This window comes from Ruditapes philippinarum, unplaced genomic scaffold (genome assembly GCF_026571515.1).
Source record: "Ruditapes philippinarum isolate M1 unplaced genomic scaffold, ASM2657151v2 ctg789_1_1_1_1, whole genome shotgun sequence".
In the NCBI taxonomy this organism is placed as follows: Eukaryota; Metazoa; Mollusca; class Bivalvia; order Venerida; family Veneridae; genus Ruditapes; species Ruditapes philippinarum.
Genome location: NW_026859418.1, coordinates 132347 through 154972, shown reverse-complemented (window position 1 = coordinate 154972; position 22626 = coordinate 132347). Strand labels below are relative to the sequence as shown.

The following is a 22626-nucleotide window of genomic DNA, read 5'->3' as shown; positions in this document are numbered from 1 at the left end:
GGCATACCTTGTTCGATCAAGATCGAGCAATTTTTCTTTTCTCTAGAGATATAATACAAAACTATATTGTTTTGATAATAATAAAATGTGAGTTTACAACAAAACTGACCAGGCCATCTGTTGATGACAAATAAAGTGATGACGCAGGTGGATGATGAGTCTATTTTGTGCCTTCCTATTCCAACAGGAATCGGCCGTGCTAGACTCATTCGTATTTTTACCGATTTTTTTTTTAAACTGCGAATTGTGTCAAACCATGTATTCCTTTTCTTTAGTTTTTAAATTATTCAATATGCGTGATGATCATGGAGTTCGGTGAACAGTTGGTCTGAAGTCAATTACTATAAGACTTGTCTTTCATTCTCATCCTTTTCCATTGTGTAAAAATGTTTTGTTTGTTATATATTTGTATGTACATTATATATACTTTCGGGAATAAATATGTTTAAACTAAAAAAACTAAACTAATCAATTACTAGATAATCCACGATACTGTTATTTATGGGATAATTACACAAATCAAAACAGTAACTCGAACTTTTTAACAGTCTGCCAATACATAAATAGATTGACAATTAAAGGCCTGAAACAAATCCGATCAATCATTCATTTCTAGCAGGACTGTTTTCTCCCGGGTCTTTCAAATATTAGAAAGACTCTGGTTTCTAAAAATATATTTCACTACTATGGTTGCTGATTTGTGCCATTCGTGTTTTCACCCCGCGACCCCGCCAAGCGAAAGGTCGATAATTAACAAGTTAAAATGGCGGGTGCTCGCAGAGAAAACACGCTAATTAGCGCGGGCGCGGGGCGAAATTTAATAAATAAAACTTCGCCCCGCGCCCGAGATTTAAGAAATAAAACGGCGGGGGGCGCGGACCAAAAACACACTAATTAGTGCCCGCTAATTAGCGTGTTTTTGCTGCGTTCTCCGCCATTTTTACTTGTTGCATGATAATCGTTTTTCCGCTTGGCGGGGTCGCGGGACGAAAACACGCTAATTAGCGAGGGCGCGCGGCGAAGTTTAATTTATTTAACTTCGCCCGCACCCCGCTTATTATCGTGTTTTCGTCCCGCGACCCCGCCGTTTTATTTCTTAAATCTCGCTCCGTGTTTTCGCTGCGCGCCCCAGCCATTCTAACATGTTATTATCGACTTTTCGCTTGGCGATGTCGCGGGACGAAAACACGCTAATTAGCGGGAGCGCGCGGCAAAGTTTTATTTATTTACCTTCGCCCGCGACCCAGCTAATTAACGTGTTTTCCTCCCGCGACCCCGCCGTTTTAATTTCTTAAATCTCGTTTTATTTATTAATTAAACTTCGCCACGCGCCCCACGCTTATTTGCGTGTTTTTGCTGAGCCCCCCCCGCGAAATTTCGACTTTTCGTTTAGCGGGGTCGCGGGGCGAAAACACACGAATGACACAAATCAGCCACCATACACTACCCTTAAAATATTTGGGAAATTGTCACAAATAAACATAACAATGTATTATGAATATATTTTCACTAGAAATAAGTTTGAAATTCCTCCAGTCAACACTAATTTAACAATGCAAAACAAATTCTCAGATGAGGATGACAGCGATATATTAGCAGAAATATATAAGAGTTTTAGTCCTTGTCATTTTTATTTTATTACCATATATTTGAAAACTAAATAAAGGCCATATTTAACACCATGTTTGTAGTTTAATTGAATTACATTAAAAAGAATTGTAAAAGAAACTTGAATCATAATTTACGTGGCAAATATGGTTCTCAGTTTTATTGAAGCTATGTGTCTTTTACAGCGAGAAAAATCGCTTACCAGTCGCAGTATTTCACAAGCAAATCACGTGATATCGGTCCTTTTCCGTCGGGTCCTAGAAGAAGGACAACTTATTTTATAGTTGTCTAGGAAAATCAGACACAATCCAAGATGGTAAGCTTGTTTTTATTAAATCATTTTTCCATATTTAGTATTAAAATATCTCTTTGTATACATTTTATAATGGATTATTTATTTTATAAACGTTTATTTGTTAAAAATTGGTTTCAAATAGCAGTGGAATGAATGAACATATGAGATAATTTAGAATGTCTTAAAGAATTTTCCTGCGTAGTATGTAATGACAGTTGACTTTTTTATAATGTCTCTTTGTCTTCCTTTTGGTTTTGAAATATATGTTTGTTGAAGGTATCTCTTGTTCCTGTCATTTGACAGATTGTGAAAAAGAACATATTTTGCATATAAAACATTCAGTGAGCCGGCCATTTGATAAGATTGTTTTGATAATACTAGAGCTAGTCTGTTGAGCACGTTAATTCTGTTAAGCATTTAGGCCTATATCAATACAGCGTATTCCTAATCGCCATGGCAAAATCATGATTTATATCAATTTATCAATTACATAAACTGTCTTGGAATTGGATTTCATAATTCATGCAGTCTAAATTGATGGATCATCATTTTTTATAGATTTTAAAAGGAATAAGGTTACTGATTATATGATTTAATGTATGAGTATTGTAAGATTCAGATCAATTTGATGACTTTCTATTTTCACTTTTTATAAAAATTACAATGTCAACATTCAAAAATGAAGCCCATGTCTGACATTACCTTTGTTAATATAAACAGCAATCAGTAAAACAACTTAATTCATCTAAAACTTTAACTATAAACAGCAAATTTCTCATTGAATATCTGTAAATTTATGAATTGAAAAGTAATCAAATCTCTAGACTATCCCTACATGAAATTACAGACTTTCCATAAATAATCCTAGACCTGATATATGTCGGCCCTGGTCTTGTCTTAAATTTCTACATATCTACTCTTAACATTCAAGAAATTAATTTTCATTTGTGATAGAGCACATCTCTTGATTTTCAGGTGAACTTTACGGTAGACGAGATTCGTAATATTATGGACAATAAGTACAATATCAGGAACATGTCCGTAATTGCCCACGTTGATCATGGAAAGTCAACACTGACGGACTCCTTGGTCAGTAAGGCTGGTATCATTGCTGGTGCAAAAGCTGGTGAAACCCGATTTACTGACACAAGGAAAGATGAGCAGGAGAGATGCATTACCATCAAGTCAACGTAAGACCTTGTTTAGTAGTCATTGTCAAAGACATCAAGACCATTTTCTGCCAGTGGAGAAGAAAAATAAATTTCAAAAATTGGTCTTTAAAAAAATATATAAAAATACAAACTAGATTTTTGTCGTTTGAAAATCAGTTCAACAGTGTCTATGCTAGGAGTGGGGATGGGAGGGTATACACTCATATTTTTGAGAATTCCCCCCAATTTTTTCAGAGGCAAGGGGGGGGGGGGTTTACATTGAGAAAAAGGAAAACAATCAACAAATGTAATAAATTCTCAATTTTCGATAAAAATCCCCCTTTTTCGAATCCTAGAACAGACATTGGTTTAATCATGTGATTGTGTAAAAGTTTTAAGTTTCTATATAAAATTATTTCTTTAATTCTATGATGTATTCTGTGAAAATAGAAAAGGAATTTGTACAAGAAGTTTCATAATCGTAATTGATAATGATTTTACTATATATATTCAGGACCAAAAAACCCTTCTTTGCCCCCCCCCCCCCCCCCCCCCCCCCCCCCCCCCCCCCCCAATTTAGTCCTCAAAATTCCCCAGTCATTTGAAATTGCCCATAGAATTTAAAACAAAATTAAATGGTGTTGAATTAAGGTCTTTTACTGCCTTAATAGTATTTCCCAGTCCCTTTTGCTTTTCTATTTTGAAGAACTTGTTAAAAGTTTGTGTTAAATTTGAAACCCCTTTTCCAAAAGTATGCCAAAATAACGCATATTTTCCCCCAAGAAAAAGGCCGAGGCCCCTTCCCCAAAAATGGTGTTTTGGCCCTGATATTTATGAGTTGTATAAGGAATATATTTCCAGAAAATTAAAATACCTTCTACTTTTCAGAGCTATCTCCCTGTATTACGAACTGGCTAAGGAAGATCTCCAATTTATCAAACAACCTCTTAGCCCTGATAACGAGAACCATTTCTTGATCAACTTGATCGACTCCCCTGGGCACGTTGATTTCTCATCTGAGGTGACAGCTGCCCTCCGTGTAACTGATGGAGCTCTCGTTGTTGTTGACTGTGTCTCGGGTAAGTGTAATGATAGTGAGAATATGTTTAACTTACAAATTGAAGTTCACTTTGGAAGGTCAAGAATTTAATATTTGTCTAAGGTTGTTTGTAGCTTAAAGTGTTTTTACTGTCCCAATGATAAAGTTGATAACATTCAAACAAAATATATCAATTTCACAAATTTACCTGTTGGTCGTTATAGTTTCAGTCCTTAGGCAATGCAATAGGAGTAATGGAACTTATGCTTTATCTAAGAGAAATTTTCATATCGTATTTTGCACATAAACGTACATTCAGATTAATAATAGTGGGATGTCGAGAATAGTTTTCACATCAATGTATTTATGTTTTAGGTGTATCTGTGCAGACAGAAACTGTGTTGAGACAGGCCATTGCTGAGAGAATTAAGCCAGTCCTGTTCATGAACAAGATGGACCTTGCTCTTCTTACTCTTCAGGTCGATCAAGAAGAGTTGTACCAAATCTTCCAGCGGGCTATTGAGAATACCAATGTCATCATTGCCACATATGAAAGTGGTGACAGCCCTATGGGTGTCATTGCTGTAAGTAAATAAGTCTTGGAAAAAAAAATGCTCTTAAACTTACACTGAGGAATGCTTCTATTGGAATAATAGAATTCATTATGAAGTAAGAAATGATTACAGGTTAAGCTTACCGCCAGTTTAATTAAAAAAAAAGCATCTTAACTTGCTATCATTTAGATATAAAAAGACATTATCATATGAAATACTCCCATCATTGATGTACTATTATGTTTTAGGTTGATCCTCAAAATGGAACTGTAGGTTTTGGATCTGGTCTTCATGGATGGGCTTTCACCTTGAAGGATTTTGCTAAGATGTACTGTGCAAAGTTCAAGATTGAAGAGCCTAAAATGATGAAAAGACTATGGGGAGATAATTTCTTCAATGAGAAAGAAAAGAAGTGGACTAAATCTTGCACTGATGACATGACACCCCTGAAATGCCGTGGTTTTAACAAGTACATCTTGGTTCCAATTTACCAGGTAAGGAAAATGTTTATAAACTGAAAACCAAAGCTCATGCAGAAGGAAAATCTTTGCACTGTCCTAGAAGTTTTAAGTATTTTGCACTAACAGAAATGTATGTTAATAAAATTAAGTTAGTATTAGTGTCTTGGTGATTTGTTATTGGTTGTTTACTTTTTAAGTTGCAACTAGTGAGGGTTACAACAAGACATTTTATTGTCCTTATACACCTAATGCAGAGCCGGTCTTTTAAACTAGAGGTGTCAGTACATGTTATTAATGAATGATGAATGTTTTCAGGTGTTCGATATCTGCAAGAACTCTGAGGATGACAACTCTAAGGCAATTGCTTTTGCTGGCAAACTTGGTGTCAAGTTGACAACTGAAGAGAAGGATCTTCGTGGCAAATTTTTGCTCAAAGTTAGTGAATTTTCTTTTTGCATTTGTGAGAGCAATGAAATAAATGCTATTTTTTGTGTCGCCTTGAAAAGGTGACATATAGGGGTTACTTTTGTCGGCGGTGTCGGCGGCGGCGTCTGTGTCGGCATCGTTGTCAGTGTCCCCTAAAGCTTGTCCGGAGCATAACTCAGTCACTATAAGTCTGATTGACTTCAAACTTGGTATGCATGCTTCTTTCAATAACTCGAAGTGCAGTACACAAGAACCGGTACTCTGCAGTTCTTAGTTTTTGAGTTATTGCCCTTTGTTAATTTTCATACTTTAATTTTGTCCGGGCCATTTCTCTTCAACTAAAAAAGCTATGGACTTAAAACTTCATAGGATGATAGATCTCATTATTAAGAAGTGCAGTGCACAAGAACCGGTACTCTGCACTTCCTAATTTTTGAGTTATTGCCCTTTGTTAATTTTCATACTTTATTTTTGTCCGGGCCATTTCTCCTAATGTATAAAAGCCATGGACTTGAAACTTCATAGGATGATAGGTCTCATTAAGAAGAAGTGCAGTGCACAAGAACTGGTACTCTGCATTTCTTATTTTTTGAGTTATTGCCCTTTGTTTATTTTCATACTTTAATTTTGTCCGGGCCATTTCTCCTTAAGTATAAAAGCTATGGACTTGAAACTTCATAGGATGATAGATCTCATTATTAAGAAGTGCAGTGCACAAGAATCGGTACTCTGCATTTCTTAATTTTTGAGTTATGGCCCTTTGTTAATTTTCATACTTAATTTTTGTCCAGGCCATTTCTCCGAAAGCATAAAAGTTATGGACTTGAAACTTCATAGGATGATAGATCTCATTAAAAAGAAGTGCAGTGCATAAGAACTGATACTCTGCATTTCTTATTTTTGAGTTATTGCCCTTTGTTGATTTTCTTACTTTATTTTTGTCCTGGTCATTTCTCCTCCAGTATGAAAGCTATGGACTTGAAACATCATAGAATGATAGATCTTATTGATAAGAAGTGCAGTGTACAGAAACTGCTGCTCTGCACTTATTATTTTTTGAGATATTGCCCTTTGTTATTTTTCATATTTCATTTTTGTCCTGGCCATTTCCCCTAAACTACATTGTTCACAAGGCGACACATCCGACTCGCGGAGTTCTAGTTTGCTATTCAAGTCATATCAGGTATGTGTACAAAGAAGTATCAAATGAAGGTAATTAAGGCAAGTTAGTTCTCTGAATAATTCATTATATAAGTGCATGGGTACAAGTTTTCAGTCATCTGCCTGAAGTCTAGGGGTATGTTTCACTAACGTACTTAGTTATCGTAACTCTAGTTTGACCATAATATTTTGCGTAAGCAGAACTAAGTATTTATTTGTGTTTCACTAAACTTTCTAAGCTACGCATTTGCGTAAGTTTAAACATAAAGTTTCTTATTGCTGGCGTAAGTTCAATTGCACTTTGTGTTGAGTGAAACACAACTAACGTAAATTTACGTTTTGCGAAAGTCCATTTACGTTAAAAGATACACATAACTTACTGAAAGTTAGAGAAACGCTCACCAGGTTATTAGCTCAGGGTGAGCTTTTAGAATCGTGGAATGTCTGTCGTACGTTGTCTTGTCGTCCGTCTACATTTGTTCTTTAACATTCTAGTGGTCACATTTTTGCCTCCGTCATCTCGGATGAAACACTAGGTCACAGTAGCTTGAAATAGAACTCAAAGTGGCTACTGTTTAAGTTTTCTCCCAAATATCCTTGAAATTGGTCTGAAAGTTTGTTTTGATGATTTCTAGGTCAAGTTTGAATATGGGTCACCTGGTGTCAAAAACTAGTTTTCTGACACTTTCACTTTTAACTTGCACCCATGGGAGTGAGAATGATTAAATTTATTGAGTGTTGAATTAAGGACTGGCAGAGAATAATTAATTTATTATATATATATCATATATATTTATATATTTTCTTTTGTTATCTTCTGTATACACATGCAGATATATATGGAAAGGATTCATACTTTGACAAAACTAATGTGACAAGACAAATGATTAAATTTATTGAGTGTTGAATTAAGGACTGGCAGAGAATAATTAATTTATTATATATATATCATATATATTTATATATTTTCTTTTGTTATCTTCTGTATAGACTAGGGCTGTGCATTGCCATTTTTTTCTGTCACGATACATATCACGATATTTGTTTTTCAAAACGATGCGATTCACGATATGTATTGCATACTTTGAAGAAATGCGATGCATATTGCGATTCTTATGTTGCGATGCGATACGTATCACGATACTGACTTTCAGACTTAGTATATAAAAATTTGGCCATTTGTTTACAGCATAATTACGAATATAATATAAAACTATTACAATAACAAAAAAATAAACTCTTTAACTTGTTGTTATAACTTGGTTTCCGATTTTGATCTTTCAACAATTTACTTTTCTGATTACTTGAGGATTAAAGGTATTTTTAATTATACCATAACAGCAAATTGATATCTACTAGCTATTCTAACACTAAAACCCACTACTGTAAATATGGCAGTTTAACAATTTCAGACTAAAGATTTTTCTTGTCAAAAAAATAGTAACAAGTGATCTACAATTAGAACAACAACTGTGAAAATGACAGTTTATGAGTTTCAGTCGAAAGATTTGTGCTCAACCCCAGAGTATTTTATTTTGAGTTTGCAAATTTTGCAAACACTCCACGTCCGGTCTTCCACATTATACAACACTGTCTGATGGTTCCCCAAAAACTACAATGTTCCCAAAACCCGTGAATTATATGACCGGGGAGGATTGACTGTAATTTCCCCTTCTACATATTTTGCAGTCTTCATGTTTTCTGTTTGTTTGTTTTGTTGGTTTTTTTACGGGAAAATGATGTCAACGGAAATGAAAGTATAAATACGTGACGAATATCACATGGGGATGTTGTCATCATCACTATTTTAATCCGACAATTAGTGCCACAGGTGCTAGTGGCATTGATTTGACCTATGATGTGTTTGACCTTGTTATTTATACAATAAAATATCAATATATTAAAAAAAAAAAAAAAAATAAAAAAAAATTTTTTTTTACTGTTATATTATTATAGACAAGGTATGCAACATTCAGGTACGAAAATTATGGGTACGCCGGTTATCTGTGTTAAGATTTTTCACCGGGCTGTAATATCGTCGGATTTTTGTAAGTATGTAAAATCCAGTTGTTTGCATGTGTGTTCGACCCGTTTGATCTCATTGTTGATGTATTTCAAGCGTAAATACCAGGTTACAATGTACATGTCATGACGGTCTCATCTTTCGGACCTGGGTGATTTCTTACTTTCGGGCTTTAAAACATTAACTAGTGGTTAATTGGGGATCTGTAAATAGTAAATTGTAATAGAAAAATATATTGTGCATTGATTCCATGCAAAAATCCGACGATATTTCCGCCCGGTGAAAAATTTTAACACAGATAACCGGCGTACCCATAATTTTCGTACCTGAATGTTGCATACCTTGTCTATAATAATATAACAGGAAAAAAATAATTTTTTTTAAATTTTTTTTTTTTTAATATATTGATATTTTATTGTATAAATAACAAGGTCAAACACATTTTAGGTCAAATCAATGCCACTAGCACCTGTGATTAGTGCTACAAAATAAAATTACAAATCCATTTTTGTAAGTTGTTTTTTCTTGAAATCGCACAGATCTCTAAATATGTTTTATTATAAACAAGTTCAAAGAACACCAGCCCATTTACATGGAAATGATAAAACTTGGTTAGTACCGTTAAATGATTGATTGCGGCACGGATTTATATTACAATTGTAATATAAATCCGTGATTGCGGACACGGGAAACGAGATGACAACGATGGTATGATAATAGTCACGCTTGTTTATTGTTTTCATTCCGAGCTATTTTTCTTTCTTCAGTCATTCAAAAATACGTTTGTTCTTATATTCCTGGAAGATATTGTTAGTGTATTGCGATACATTCCCGCTGTATCGATACATCGGGAGGTGAAATATGTATTGCATCGCAATATATTGGAATTTGTAATTTCATTACGATGCATACATCGAGGACAAGACAGATCGCGATGCATCGATGCATCGATGAATCGTTACACCTCTAGTATACACATGCAGATATATATGGAAAGGATTCATACTTTGACAAAATTAATGTGAATAGACAAACGTATTAAAATTATAAAAAGGAAACTTTAAGATTTGTTCGAACATTCTTTGTTTGCTTTTAGAAAAAGTTAAAAAGTTGAGTGTTGCCCATGCCCGAACGTGGCTCTTGTTCTATATTAAACCAATTGAAATAATACTAAATTCAGGAGGTTTTCTGACACTTTAAACTTGCACCCATGGAAGTGAAAATGATTAAATTTGTTGAATAGGACTGGCAGAGAATAATTAATTATTAAATCTTTTTTTCTTATGTAGACAATGATGAGGAAATGGCTTCCAGCTGGAGATGCTTTGCTGCAGATGATAGTTATCCACTTGCCTTCTCCTGTAACAGCCCAGAAATACAGAACTGAATTGTTGTATGAAGGCCCAATGGATGATCCCTGTGCTGTTGGTAGGTTATAGTCAGAGAAGCTGATTGTATTACTTTACCAAATATCAAAATGTCTATGATAAAGGACTATTTTACTAGAAATTTGGAAAACTTTAATTTTTGGAAGTTCATGCTCTATATTTTGTATGGGTGTATTTATCACCTTCAGTGATAACCATTTCCTAACCATTTTGACACACATTCTTCTAACGAGGTGATGCTCGATTTTATATAGCTTGTCAAGAAACATTTCCTTCTAAATTGCAATGACCTTGTACAGGTTTGCAAGTTGGCGAGTTCCATAAAAATACGCAGATCAATGGATTACTTAAAAGAAATAAACTTGTAATCTTATGTGTCAGTAACTGATTTTCATAAACTTTCTCATGGGATATGGCTAAAGCATCAACTGGAGAGTTCAGAAGCTTTGATAAAAACAAATTGTCTCAATAAAAACAGATTATAAAGTTGATGTGTATGCTAATTTTAAGTTGCCCAACAACAATACCCATAGGACAGTTTTCCTGTGAAGTTTAGCTGATGCAGGCAATTTTGGTGTTTTTTTGACCATCCTTAATCTAAATATCAGTTTAATGAATGAAGGACTTGAATCCATTTAAGCTGTGAAGAACTGCGATCCAAAAGGAGAGTTGATGATGTATATCTCTAAAATGGTTCCCACCTCTGACAAGGGACGTTTCTATGCTTTTGGACGTGTGTTCTCTGGTACTGTTGGCACTGGCCAGAAGGTGCGCATTATGGGCCCCAACTACAAACCAGGCAAGAAAGAAGACTTGTATGAGAAAAGTATTCAGAGGTATACATATAGCAAGTTAAAAACTAATTATTTAGTGACTTCTACAACTATTTGAAAGACACAAACTTGTCATTCATTTTTGAAAAAACCTACACCATTGAAATTGTGTTCATGAATTCTGCGAAGAGGCTTTTTCGGTTATGAGAGTTTCGACATATAATGATGGGGTTACACAATTGGTTTGCCACCAATGTTGCTGAAATATTTGTATATGATAGGGTTACACAGTCGGTTTGCCTCCAATGTTGCTGAAATATTTGTATAGAAAAGGCAATGGGAAAACAAGAAGTTAGTATCAATATTTTCTCTCCCTAATAGAATGCCTCTAATATATTTAGGGAAGATGCAGACAAGTATCTAATAGGAAGCTACATTGTTTCAATTTGATGACTGGTTTGTTTCTTAGATCAAACTTCTTGAATTGTATGTGTGGGGAGAATTGTTTGAAATTAGTGAGGAAAAAACTTCAATCTTTTTTATCTTCATCAGGACTATATTGATGATGGGTCGCTACATTGAGCCAATTCCAGATGTACCATGTGGAAACATTGCTGGTTTGGTCGGAGTTGATCAGTTTTTGGTGAAGGGAGGAACTATCTCCACATACAAAGATGCCCACAACATGAAGGTAAGGAAACTTGTATTTTTTTTTTCAGCATTGACTTCAATAATAACTGAAAGAGTAAATATGAAATGCCAAGGAAGATAAAGCCTGATGAAATTAAGGTCTGATGTTATTTCATTGCTTTGCAGGTGATGAAATTCTCTGTGAGTCCAGTTGTGAGAGTTGCTGTAGAATGCAAGAACCCAGCTGAATTGCCAAAGCTTGTTGAAGGTCTTAAACGTCTCTCCAAATCAGATCCTATGGTGCAGGTAGGGGAATTTGTAATAGACCAATTTGATAATTATACTGACTTTAAATTATGTATGAAAAATTAAGTCTGATAATAAGTTTATACACAGAGATAACTTGAGTAAAACAATAGCACATTGCAGTTGTCATCTATTGGCCAGGTCAATGTCCTGTCAATAACTTCTAGATCTGCTGTCTTCATATTTTATATATGACTCATTTGTCTGTCTGAGAACTTCAACATGAAAACCTTAAGTTTGCTCATGTCTATCCTAAGGTAAAGGTTATAGTGATGATCAACTTGGCAACAGTGTCTGCTTATTTTCGTAATGAACCATTTGTCTAAAACCTTCATACATGGGAATGTTTAATTTTAAATTTTTAGCTCGCCTGTCACAAAGTGACATGGTGAGCTTTTGTGATCGCTTTTCGGCCATAAACTTTTACTTTAAACAACATCTCCTCATAAACCATTAAGCCAATTTCATCCAAACTTCACAGGAATGTTTCTTTTGTAGTCAACTTTTAAAATTGTTCAAAGAATTTAATTACAAGCAGAACTCTGGTTGCCATGGCAACCGAAAGAAAAAACTTAAAATATCTTTTAGAAAACCGTAAAAGCTAGAACTTTAATATATGGCATGAAACATCATCTAGTCGGTGTTCAGCAAGTTTGTTCAAATAAATGCCCTGGGATCAAAATTGACCCTACCCCAGGGGGTCATTGATTTTCCTTATTTGTATATAGTAAAAACTTAAAAAATCTTTTTAAAACTCCAAATAGCTAGAGCTTAGATATTAAGCATGATACATCTTCTAGTGGGTGTCTACCAAGTTTGTTCAAATAAAAGCGATGGTGAGCGATTTCAGGGCCATCATGGCCCTCTTTTTAGCTCACCTGAGCACTTTGTGCTCAAGGGTGAGCTTTTGTCATCACTCTGCGTCCGTCGTGCGTCCTTCAAAAAATGGCGTCAAACTTTTCAAACAACATCTCCTCCTAAACCACATGGCCAATTGCAACCAAACTTTACAGAAATGATCCTTTGGTGGTCACCTTTAAAAATTGTTCAAAGAATTTAATTCCATGCAGAACTCTGGTTGCCATGGCAACCAAAAGAAAAAACTTTAAATATCATTTTCTAAAAACCCAAAAGAGCTAGAGCTTAGATATTTTGCATGAAACATCTTCTAGTGAGTGTCTACCAAGTTTGTTCAAATAAAAGCCCTTGGGTCAAAATTGGCCCCGCCCCAGGGGGTCATTGATTTTCCCTATATGTATATAGTAAAAACTTTAAAAATTTCTTTTAAAGAACCCAAAGAGCTAGAGCTAAGATATTTAGCATGAAACATGTTCTAATGGATGTCTACCAAGTTTGTTCAACTAAGAGCCCTGGGGTCAAATTGGCCCCGCCCCGGGGGACATTGATTTTCCTTATATGTGTATAGCAAAACTTAAAAATCTTCTTGGAAATAACCCGAATAGCTAGAGTTTAGATATTAAGCATGAAACATCTTCTAGTAAGTGTCTACAAAGATTGTTCAAATAAAAGCCCTGGGGTCAAAACTTGCCCTGCCCCAGGAGTGTCATTGTTTTTAAATACTAGTATATGTGTAAAGAAAAAACTTAGAAAATCTTTTTTTTAAAAACCCAACAAGCTAGACCTTAGATGTTTAGCATGAAACATCTTCTAATGGGTGTCTACCAAGTTTATTCAAATAAAAGCCCTGGGGTTTAAACTTGCCTAGCTCTGGGGGGCCTATATACAGGTGAGCGACTTCAGGGCCATCATGGCGGGCCCTCTTGTTTAATGAAACTTGAGGAATGTTCTTCAAACCAGGTTCATAGGAATTCTTTTTTCAACAGCTTTAAACAATTGCTAAAGGTTAAAGCTTCTCAGAAAGAGAGTATATAATACAACTTTGCTTTTATACTTAGATATGAGAATCTTTTTTACCATAATTGTTATTTAACAGCATATAATCTTGTGACTATTGATAACGTGTTTTCATTTTGAAGCATATGTTTCTTGCAGTGTACTATTGAAGAGTCTGGAGAACACATCATAGCTGGTGCAGGTGAATTACATTTAGAAATCTGCTTGAAAGATCTTGAAGAAGACCACGCTGGCATTCCATTGAAGAAATCTGACCCTGTTGTATCATACCGTGAAACTGTCACTGAAGCGTCTTCAATCATGTGTCTGTCAAAGTCACCAAACAAACATAACCGTCTTTTCATGAAGGCTGAACCTATTGTTGCACAGTTACAACAAGATATTGATGATGTTAGTATTTTCTTCTATCATTCTTGTGTAAATATTTGTTGAAACTGGAGCAAAGCGTATGATTTGCAACTATTAATGTAACGTAACACTTTCAGTGAACAACATTATGCCACCGCAGCATCTGCGATGCGGTGGCATACAGCGATTCACCTGTGTATTTGTTTGTGTGTTGTATAGATAAAAAATCTTCTTGTGAAAAACCACTTGTCCTATTTCAACCAAACTTGGCAGGATTGATCCTTGGGTGAAGGGCTTCCAAAGTTGTTCAAAAATTTCATTCCATGCAGAAAGCTGGTTGCCATGGCAACCAAAAAGGAATTACAGTAGAACTTCGGTAAGTCGAAGTTGAAGGGACTTGCGTAAAAACTTCGACACATCGGGACTTCGACTCATGAATCGCTCTCAATTCCATGACAAAATTTCGACCTGTGACTAGTCCTAATTATAAGATCTATAACGAAACCTATTTCATGTTTTTCCATCATTAATCTGCTATTTACATTTTACAATGATAAATATAGCATGATAAATAATTATTATTATGCTAATTATTTGGACTACCCGTTGACGTATACAATAGAGTTATAAAAGGCGTAACAATACGAAAGGGCGATAACTAAACCAGCTTATAGTAAATATTTCGCGTGTTATTCTCACGCGGCACCGGGTCAAGGATGTTTTCAAATGAAAGTAGTTCTTACTGTTTACTTTCAAATACCACTACGGCAATTAAAATAGTAACGATTAAAGCATTTTATCACACATTTTATCGCAAACAAAGGCGGTTTGAACACACGGCTGTGTAATTAACACCTGTCACACAATGTGATTGGAAATCGTCTTCGCAGCCAGATAAGGTGTGAAAATGTCTCGAGATGGAAGGTGTCGAAATAATCGAACGACTTCAACTTATTTGTGGTAAATTGCACTAAATTTACTTTATACGGACCACGAAAAAACCTCGACACATCGAAAAATTCGACACATAAAATCTCGACTCATAAACAGGTTTTTATAAGGAATATATAGGGGAAAAAGTCAGGACTTTCATTTTTCTTCGACACATCAAGAAAATCGACTAATCGAAGTTCGACTCCTAGAAGTTCTACTGTATTAGAATAAATTAAAAAAAAATTCTTGTAAAGGACCCAAAAGGCCTAGAGCTTAGATATTTTGCATAAGGCATTGTCTGGTAGACCTCTACCAAGATTGATCAAATTATAGCCCTGGGGTCAAAATTGGCCCCACCCCGGGGTTCATTGATGTACATATAGTAAAAACTTAAAATACCTTCTTGTCTAGAGGTACAAGGCTTAGAGGTTTGATATTTGGTATATGATATCATCTATAGGTACTCTACCAAAGTTTTTCAAATTTTTCCTCTAGTGTCAAAATTAGCCCCGCCCCGGGGGTCATAGGTTTTCCTTATATGTATATAGTAAAAAAAATTATCTTCTAGAAACTGACAAATGCTAGAGGTTAGATATTTTGCATGAAACATTGTGTAGTGAACCTCTAGCAAGATTGTTCAAATTATAGCCCTGGGGTCAAAATTGGCCCTGCCCCGGGGTTATTGATTTTCACTATGTACATATAGTAAAAAATTAAAAAATCTTCTTGTCTGATGGTATAAGGCAAAGAGCTTTGATGTTTGCTATATAATGTCATCTATAGGTCCTCTACCCAAGTTTTTCAAATTTTTCGCCTGGTGCCAGGGGGCATTGATTTTCAAAAACAGAAACTAAAACAAATGTTTTCTGAATTGGAGACAGCAACAGCTTAGATAATTGACAAGAAACGTTTGGTGGACCTGCTGAGACAGTGACCTGCTTTTTTGTCCTTTGATGTACAGCTATGAAATTTGAACCATGTGCACAGATTAAGATGTAAGGTGCACTTTAATATCAGCTGACCTAGATTGTGTCTTACTGTGTTGTCCTTTGATGTACAGTCATGAAATTTTGGCTGCGTGAAATATGACCTTCACCACCAAATTTACTGCATTGATATATTCCTACTCTGATCTTGTATTTGAATAACAATAGATTTAACCACTAATCTGATAATAAGAATTAGATAGGTCAGGGATCTATGCGGCGTTGAGCAGGTGGCCGTCTTATAAGAGACAATATATAGTAATTTATTATAGGTAAGCATTATCATACTCCATGAAACACCCTTTTGACAACTTTTCAAATAGTTGAGCGTTACTGTCCTCCGACAGTTCTTGTTCACAAATGCAATCTTGTTTTATACTTTTGGTTCTAGATGTGAAACTGAATTTGATAGACTAACATTATTCCTTTATTGCCCTTGTAAAGCATTCACTTTGTAAGGTAGTTTGTAGCAGCTGTAATTGCCAACTATAAGTTGTCACCATTTGCTTAAAAAATTCCAAATAAAATAAGTTGATAACCAGAAAAGTTTGAAAATTAGGATGAGACCAGATTGTCCTTAAGTCTTAATGCTAACCAAGAAGAAGAGAAAAAATATCAACAAGTACTTTAAACTTGTCAAATTAGTTAAATTATTAAATGTATACTTGAAGGGTGACGTAACACCAAGGCAAGAAATGAAAGAGAGAGCTAGATACTTGGCCGACAAGTATGACTTTGATGTGTCAGAAGCAAGAAAGATCTGGTGTTTTGGTCCAGAAGGTACTGGCCCCAACTTGTTGATTGATGTTACAAAGGGAGTGCAGTACCTCAATGAAATCAAAGACAGTGTTGTTGCTGGCTTCCAGTGGGCTACTAAAGAGGTTTGTGTCTTATAGAATTTCTATAAAGAAGAAAAGAAACTGCTTAAAATCGACTTTGTAAGGAAATTTAGTATTTCAGGTACAAGCCAAGTAATTGTTATAACTTAATAGATGAAAGTTACTTCAAGATGTTCTTGTGCAAATATTGTATTATTTATACTTGCACGTTTTAGAGAAATAGATAATTTGCAATGTTCGAAATTAGCAGTAGTCTACTGTATTTTCAGAGGCAATATAAACAACTATTTTGAACAAATGCTAGTGAAATGTCTTTTGGGCTAGTGAATATTCCAATCTGGTAGTCTGACAAGCCTAGTCGATTCAAATCCTAATTTCTTACACTGAATTGAATAAGAGAATGACATATTGTATTATTTCAGGGTGTCTTGTGTGATGAAAATGTACGTGGAGTAAGATTTAATATTCATGATGTAACTCTACATGCCGATGCTATCCACAGAGGTGGTGGACAGATCATCCCAACAGCAAGAAGAGTATTGTATGCCTGTATGTTGACAGCTGCACCAGCTCTCATGGAGCCAGTCTACCTAGTAGAAATCAGAGTAAGTTTTTCCTAATCCCTTGGATTGATAGTTTGCTTGGGCATATTTTATATTTCTGACTGACCATAAAATCCTTCCACATTAAGCCCTCCAACCTTTAAGGGTCCATGCACCTGGATGATCTCTGCCTGCCAGTCACAGGGTCAAGGTTCCCTGGGGCCCAAGTGTTCATTTGGACATAGCGCTTTCTTTTTCTGTACATTGTACTGCTCTAGCTGATTGCATTGTTACTTGAACAGTTAAGAAAGTGATGATAACACTAGGAACACTGAATAGTTATATCCCTGCACAACAAAGTTGTAAGGGGGGTATACTGGAATCAGCTTGTGCATCTGGTTTTTCCATATCCGCCCAATATCTAAAGATTCCTTCAACCCACAGGCTTCATATTTGGCATGGAGGTTAGTCATGATTAGACGATGACCCCTATTGATTTTGAGGTCAAAGTCACAGGGGCCTTGACTAAAAAAAAGCTTGTCCGCCCAATAACCTAAGATTCCTTTGACCCAGTCTTCGTATTTGGCATAGAGGTTTGTCATGAGTAGATGACCCCTATTGATTTTTTAGGTCACTAGGTCAGGGCCAGAGCCTTTACTGAAAAAAGCTTGTCCACCCAATAACTTAAGATTCCTTTGACCCACAGTCTTAATATTTGGCATTTTGTGTTAGTCGTGATTAGGGATTAAACGATGATCGAGTATAATCGAAAATTGATCATTTATAGAACCGATCAGCGATGATCGATTACAAAGTTTAATAATCGATTATCGGTAATTTATTTTCTTGCTGTTACTTAAAGTGATTCACTGTATTATAAAAACACTTAATTAAAGCCAGTTTTGGTTGAAACAATAATTTTCATTCAATTGAATATGAAAGTATACTGGTGACCATGGAGTTAATAGTTGACAGTGAGGCATGTTAGTTTAAAGGTATACTATGCTCAAATTTGACATTAGAAAATATCTGAAATTGCTACACAGTCTTTTTATAAATATAAAATAAATATGTTTTGACTTCACACAAAGAAGATATGTTATAAAATAATTCTACACACTTAAGGTGGTTGCAATTTCAATATTTAGTGTCATTAAAAAATGGCAGTTTTGTAAAGAAAGGACCAACTTAACTTGTTCCCATACATAGTTTATTCATTGCTTTTTTGAAAAGTGACACATAATAATTTCATAGATTTTAATGAATTTTTTGGATAAAAATATTTTACTCAAGGATGAGCATAGTATATCTTTAAACTTATTTATTTCAGTTGATAAAGTGGTGGTTACATGCATGGAAATGGAATTCTTATAAATATTAAAGCATGATATGAACATTGTACATATTTACTTTGTTATTGTTAATGTTTCGATTATATAATCGATGATTGATCGAAAAGGGTTGTTCGATTATTTTCGATGATCGATTATGATTTTTGTCCGATTAAGAAACCCTAGTCGTGATGAGTAGATGACCCCTATTGATTTTGAGGTCAAAGGTCAAGGTCACAGGGGCCTTTACTAAAAAAGCCTGTCAGCCCAATAACTTAAGATTCCTTTGACCCACAGTCTTCATATTCGGCATCGAGGTTAGTCATGATCAGTAGATGACCCTTATTGATTTTGAGGTCTTTGGGTCAAAAGTCAAGGTCACAGCAGCCTTAAGCTCAAAAAGCTTGTCTGCTCAATAACGTAACAGTGCTTTGGTCAGCAGTCTTCATATTTGGTATGACTAGTAGATGACTCCTATTGATTTTTGGTGAATGTGTCAAAGGTCAAAGTCACGGGGGCTTTTACTACAATAAGTTTGTCCATTGAAATGCTTCAGAATGCCTGTCTAAAGTGTTATTGATTTTGACATTTTCACATTTGAAGCATATAATTATGTTCTCGTATATTTATCATAAAACACCCCTAGGCAAACCTGCATGAATGGGGGTATTCAAGTCATGCAGTGGCAGTTTCAGTTTTGAGGTCAAAGGTAAGGTCACTTTGATCTTTGCCACAAAAAAACATGTAGAATACATAATTAAGCAATGCACTGGCTTACTACCCTCAGATTTGGCAGGAAGGTTGTACTTTAGCTTTTAATGACTACTGTTGATTCTAACAAAGTGGTATGCGGGGGTATTCACGCCATGACAGTGGCAGTTCTAGTTTTGTATTAAGGTAGACCATGGGTAATGCACATTGAAGAGTATTCAAATAGGCTAACATCGCTTGCAAACAACATTGAAATTGAGGGGCGTGGGTTCAAACCCCAGAAGGGGTAACTTTTTTTCTTTCTTTTTTTTTCTTTTTAACATTTATGTATCTCTGATCCCTTATGGAAGAAAAAATGGGTTTGATTTAAATTATTTTATTATTAAAGATATTTATTTGCTAAATAATGCCAAAATTTATAGCAAATATGATACCAGATATTTTCAAAGTTAAATAAAATAAAAACTACACGGTAAAAGTATTTCATATTTCGCATGATCAACCAATTAAGAAAATTTAGGCAAACTTTGAAAACAGCCCCTCATTATGGTAAATTTTAGGAATATTTTGAATAAGGCATTTTAGATAGGGAAATGGTGAAATCAGTGTTTAAAGTGGGTGGGGTAGGGTAACATTTTTATACATATTAAGAACATTTGTTTAGAAACAAACATTTTACTTGTGTAATTTGTTACCTGAATGTTATTATTTGTTTCTTAATAATGGGCAATAGAAAAACATTTTTTATAATGATGATATTACAGATTATTTAGAGTTTCCTCATTTCTGAAAATAAGCCCTGCTAATGGCAAAGTCTTAGTTCAGAAATATATCCATAACTCATAAACCACACGGTAAAGTTTATTTAAATTTTGCATACAGGTGATCTTGAAAACATATAACTGTCCTATGTTGTCAATTGTACAGTTCCTTATGGTTCCCATTACCCATGGTCTACCTTAAAAGGAAAAACTGAGGGTTTTTTTCTTGCTACTAACATTTATGTCTTATTTTTACTTAAGGTACCAACTCAAGCCCAAGGAGGTTGTTTCTCAGTCCTGAACAAGAGACGTGGTGAAATGCAGGAAAATTTTGAATTTATTGTTGGACAGTCTATACTTAAGGCTTTCTTGCCTGTAAATGAATCTTTTGGTAAGTGTGGATGCTTTTTGACAGAATTTTTTAACTCTACTTTACGAAGTATATGGAGAGCTGTCCTACTCGCCACGGCGGCCGCGTCCAAATTTCAAATTAAAGTTTTAGTTAAGTAAAATATTTTACTCTATAACTTTTTCATTTCTTAAAGTATTGACTTCAAATATATGTTCCTTACCATCAACTACATCTTATGTGACAAGGTTCATAACTCTAGCACCAATATTGCAGCAAGAATTCAGACTTCCAGAAAGTTAAAAAAAAAAGTGTCGGACATTCAGTCTGACAAACCATGAAAATCTGTCGGACCGAATAAAATTAATCAAAATCAAAGGAAAACTTGTGTTTGTATTTCTAAGACACTTTTCGGTTTTAATTTTTTTGCCTTAAAAATCGTCACAGTCCGTACAGCGCATTTTCATCTCCTCCCTGTCATATACCAACAATTTAAGGTCCTGTTTCCGTTTTTCATTAAATTTTGTCTCGAATCTATTCTTTTCATCCTTTTACTGCTGTTCTGCGCGCTCCTCTGTCGTAGATTTTCGTTTTTTCCCACGTTTGGCTCTTTAAGTGACGCCATTTTGTAGACATGTGGCTTGGATAAAAGCCGGACAGTCGGACCGATCCAGAATAAAAAATCGTCGGACCTAATCAAAATTTATCGGACTGACGTATTTCGGGAAGTCTAAGAATTATCTCCCCATTAACTTTTGTATTTTTTTTACTAGAAAAATGTTATTTTTTACTTTAACTTTAGTTTTAAAGGTATCTACCTCAAACTTCAAATACATATTCCTTATCATCAACCAGATCTTGTGTGACAAGGTTCATAACTCTTGAAGTAATATTTTCAGATTTATCTACCTTTGAACTTTGAATTTTCTTTAAGAAATATTATAACTACTTTTCTAGGTATCTCCTAACTTCAAATATATATTTCTTGTTGTGTGACAAGGTCCATTACTCTAGTGTGACTTCCAGAAATATTCCCTGTTATTTGGAATTTATGTTGACAACTATAACTTCTTGTCATAAGAAGAAATATATTTATTTCATAATTGATTTTTCTTTCATAGTTGTGTCTTAACTGCATCCAGTATGTATTTCTTCTAGCTTTGCTGTCTCCTGTGACAGCTCTTGTTGATATGTAATCCCATGTCTACTGATTGTTCTGACTGTGATAATGTTATTTCTATATAACTATTTGATTTGGAGTTGAGACTACAAGACTTTGCAGCAATCATTATGTATATGTTGGGAGTTTATGAATAAAAGAGGCTCCGTTTAAAGATATTGCATGGAGTGTATATAGCCACTATGATCAACTAGAGAAAGGTGTCTTAAACAGTATGAACTGTATTTCAGGTTTCACCACAGAATTGAGAGCCGCTACAGGAGGTCAAGCTTTCCCACAATGTGTGTTTGATCACTGGGATAATATGCAGTGTGGAAATGCCCTTGACCCTGGCACAAAGGCTGGAGGTATCGTAGCAGAAATCAGAAAACGCAAGGGACTTAAAGAACAAGTGCAAGCCCTAGATAACTTCTTGGATAAATTGTAACATGTTATGACGTATAGTGCTATTTATTGTTTTCCCGACTTTCCGTAAGCCAGAATCATGGACCGAAATTGACAAAGAAAAAAATGTTGAAGTATCTTAATGACACTCGTCTACTGTTTAAATGTGCTGAAATTGTATAGAAACACCTTTAAAACTGAAATATGCTTTGTAAAATTTGTGCTGCTTGCCAATGTTGGCAATGAAACGAAGAAAAAAGTCTGATAAATATTTTGTGTTGTTGATTTTTTCCAAAAAAAAAAAAAAAGTATTGGAAAAAAAATTATCCAATCTGTTTTCTGTTACAATTGTACCTTGTTGCATCAAACTGGAAGCATCATTGAATATCCCACAAGTATTTTGAAGAAGATTATTATTAAAGAAACGGATGCTTTTACATATAGATCAGCTTCAATCAAATTGTATAATTTGTGTTGGATATTCTTGTTGGGTCTTGAACAGAAAATTTGGTGATCATCAATATCAGTTCCATTATTTGAGCTCCTGAATTTTGTTATCATGAAATGAATAA

At 34.9% G+C, this 22626-nt stretch overlaps 1 protein-coding gene across 1 annotated transcript; it reads left to right on the top strand.

Annotated features, from left to right (window-relative positions):
• The first annotated feature begins 1766 nt into the window (after positions 1-1766).
• On the top strand, positions 1767-22325 carry LOC132756428 (elongation factor 2-like). The gene is made up of 15 exons (XM_060747500.1): positions 1767-1924; positions 2879-3093; positions 3943-4133; positions 4469-4677; positions 4896-5141; positions 5424-5543; positions 10008-10146; positions 10747-10942; positions 11432-11570; positions 11696-11815; positions 13829-14080; positions 16629-16838; positions 17219-17401; positions 20403-20532; positions 21901-22325. Exons 1-15 carry the CDS (start codon positions 1922-1924, stop codon positions 22095-22097), a joined length of 2550 nt encoding a protein of 849 aa, XP_060603483.1. The 5' UTR covers positions 1767-1921; the 3' UTR covers positions 22098-22325.
• The last annotated feature ends 301 nt before the right edge of the window (positions 22326-22626 follow it).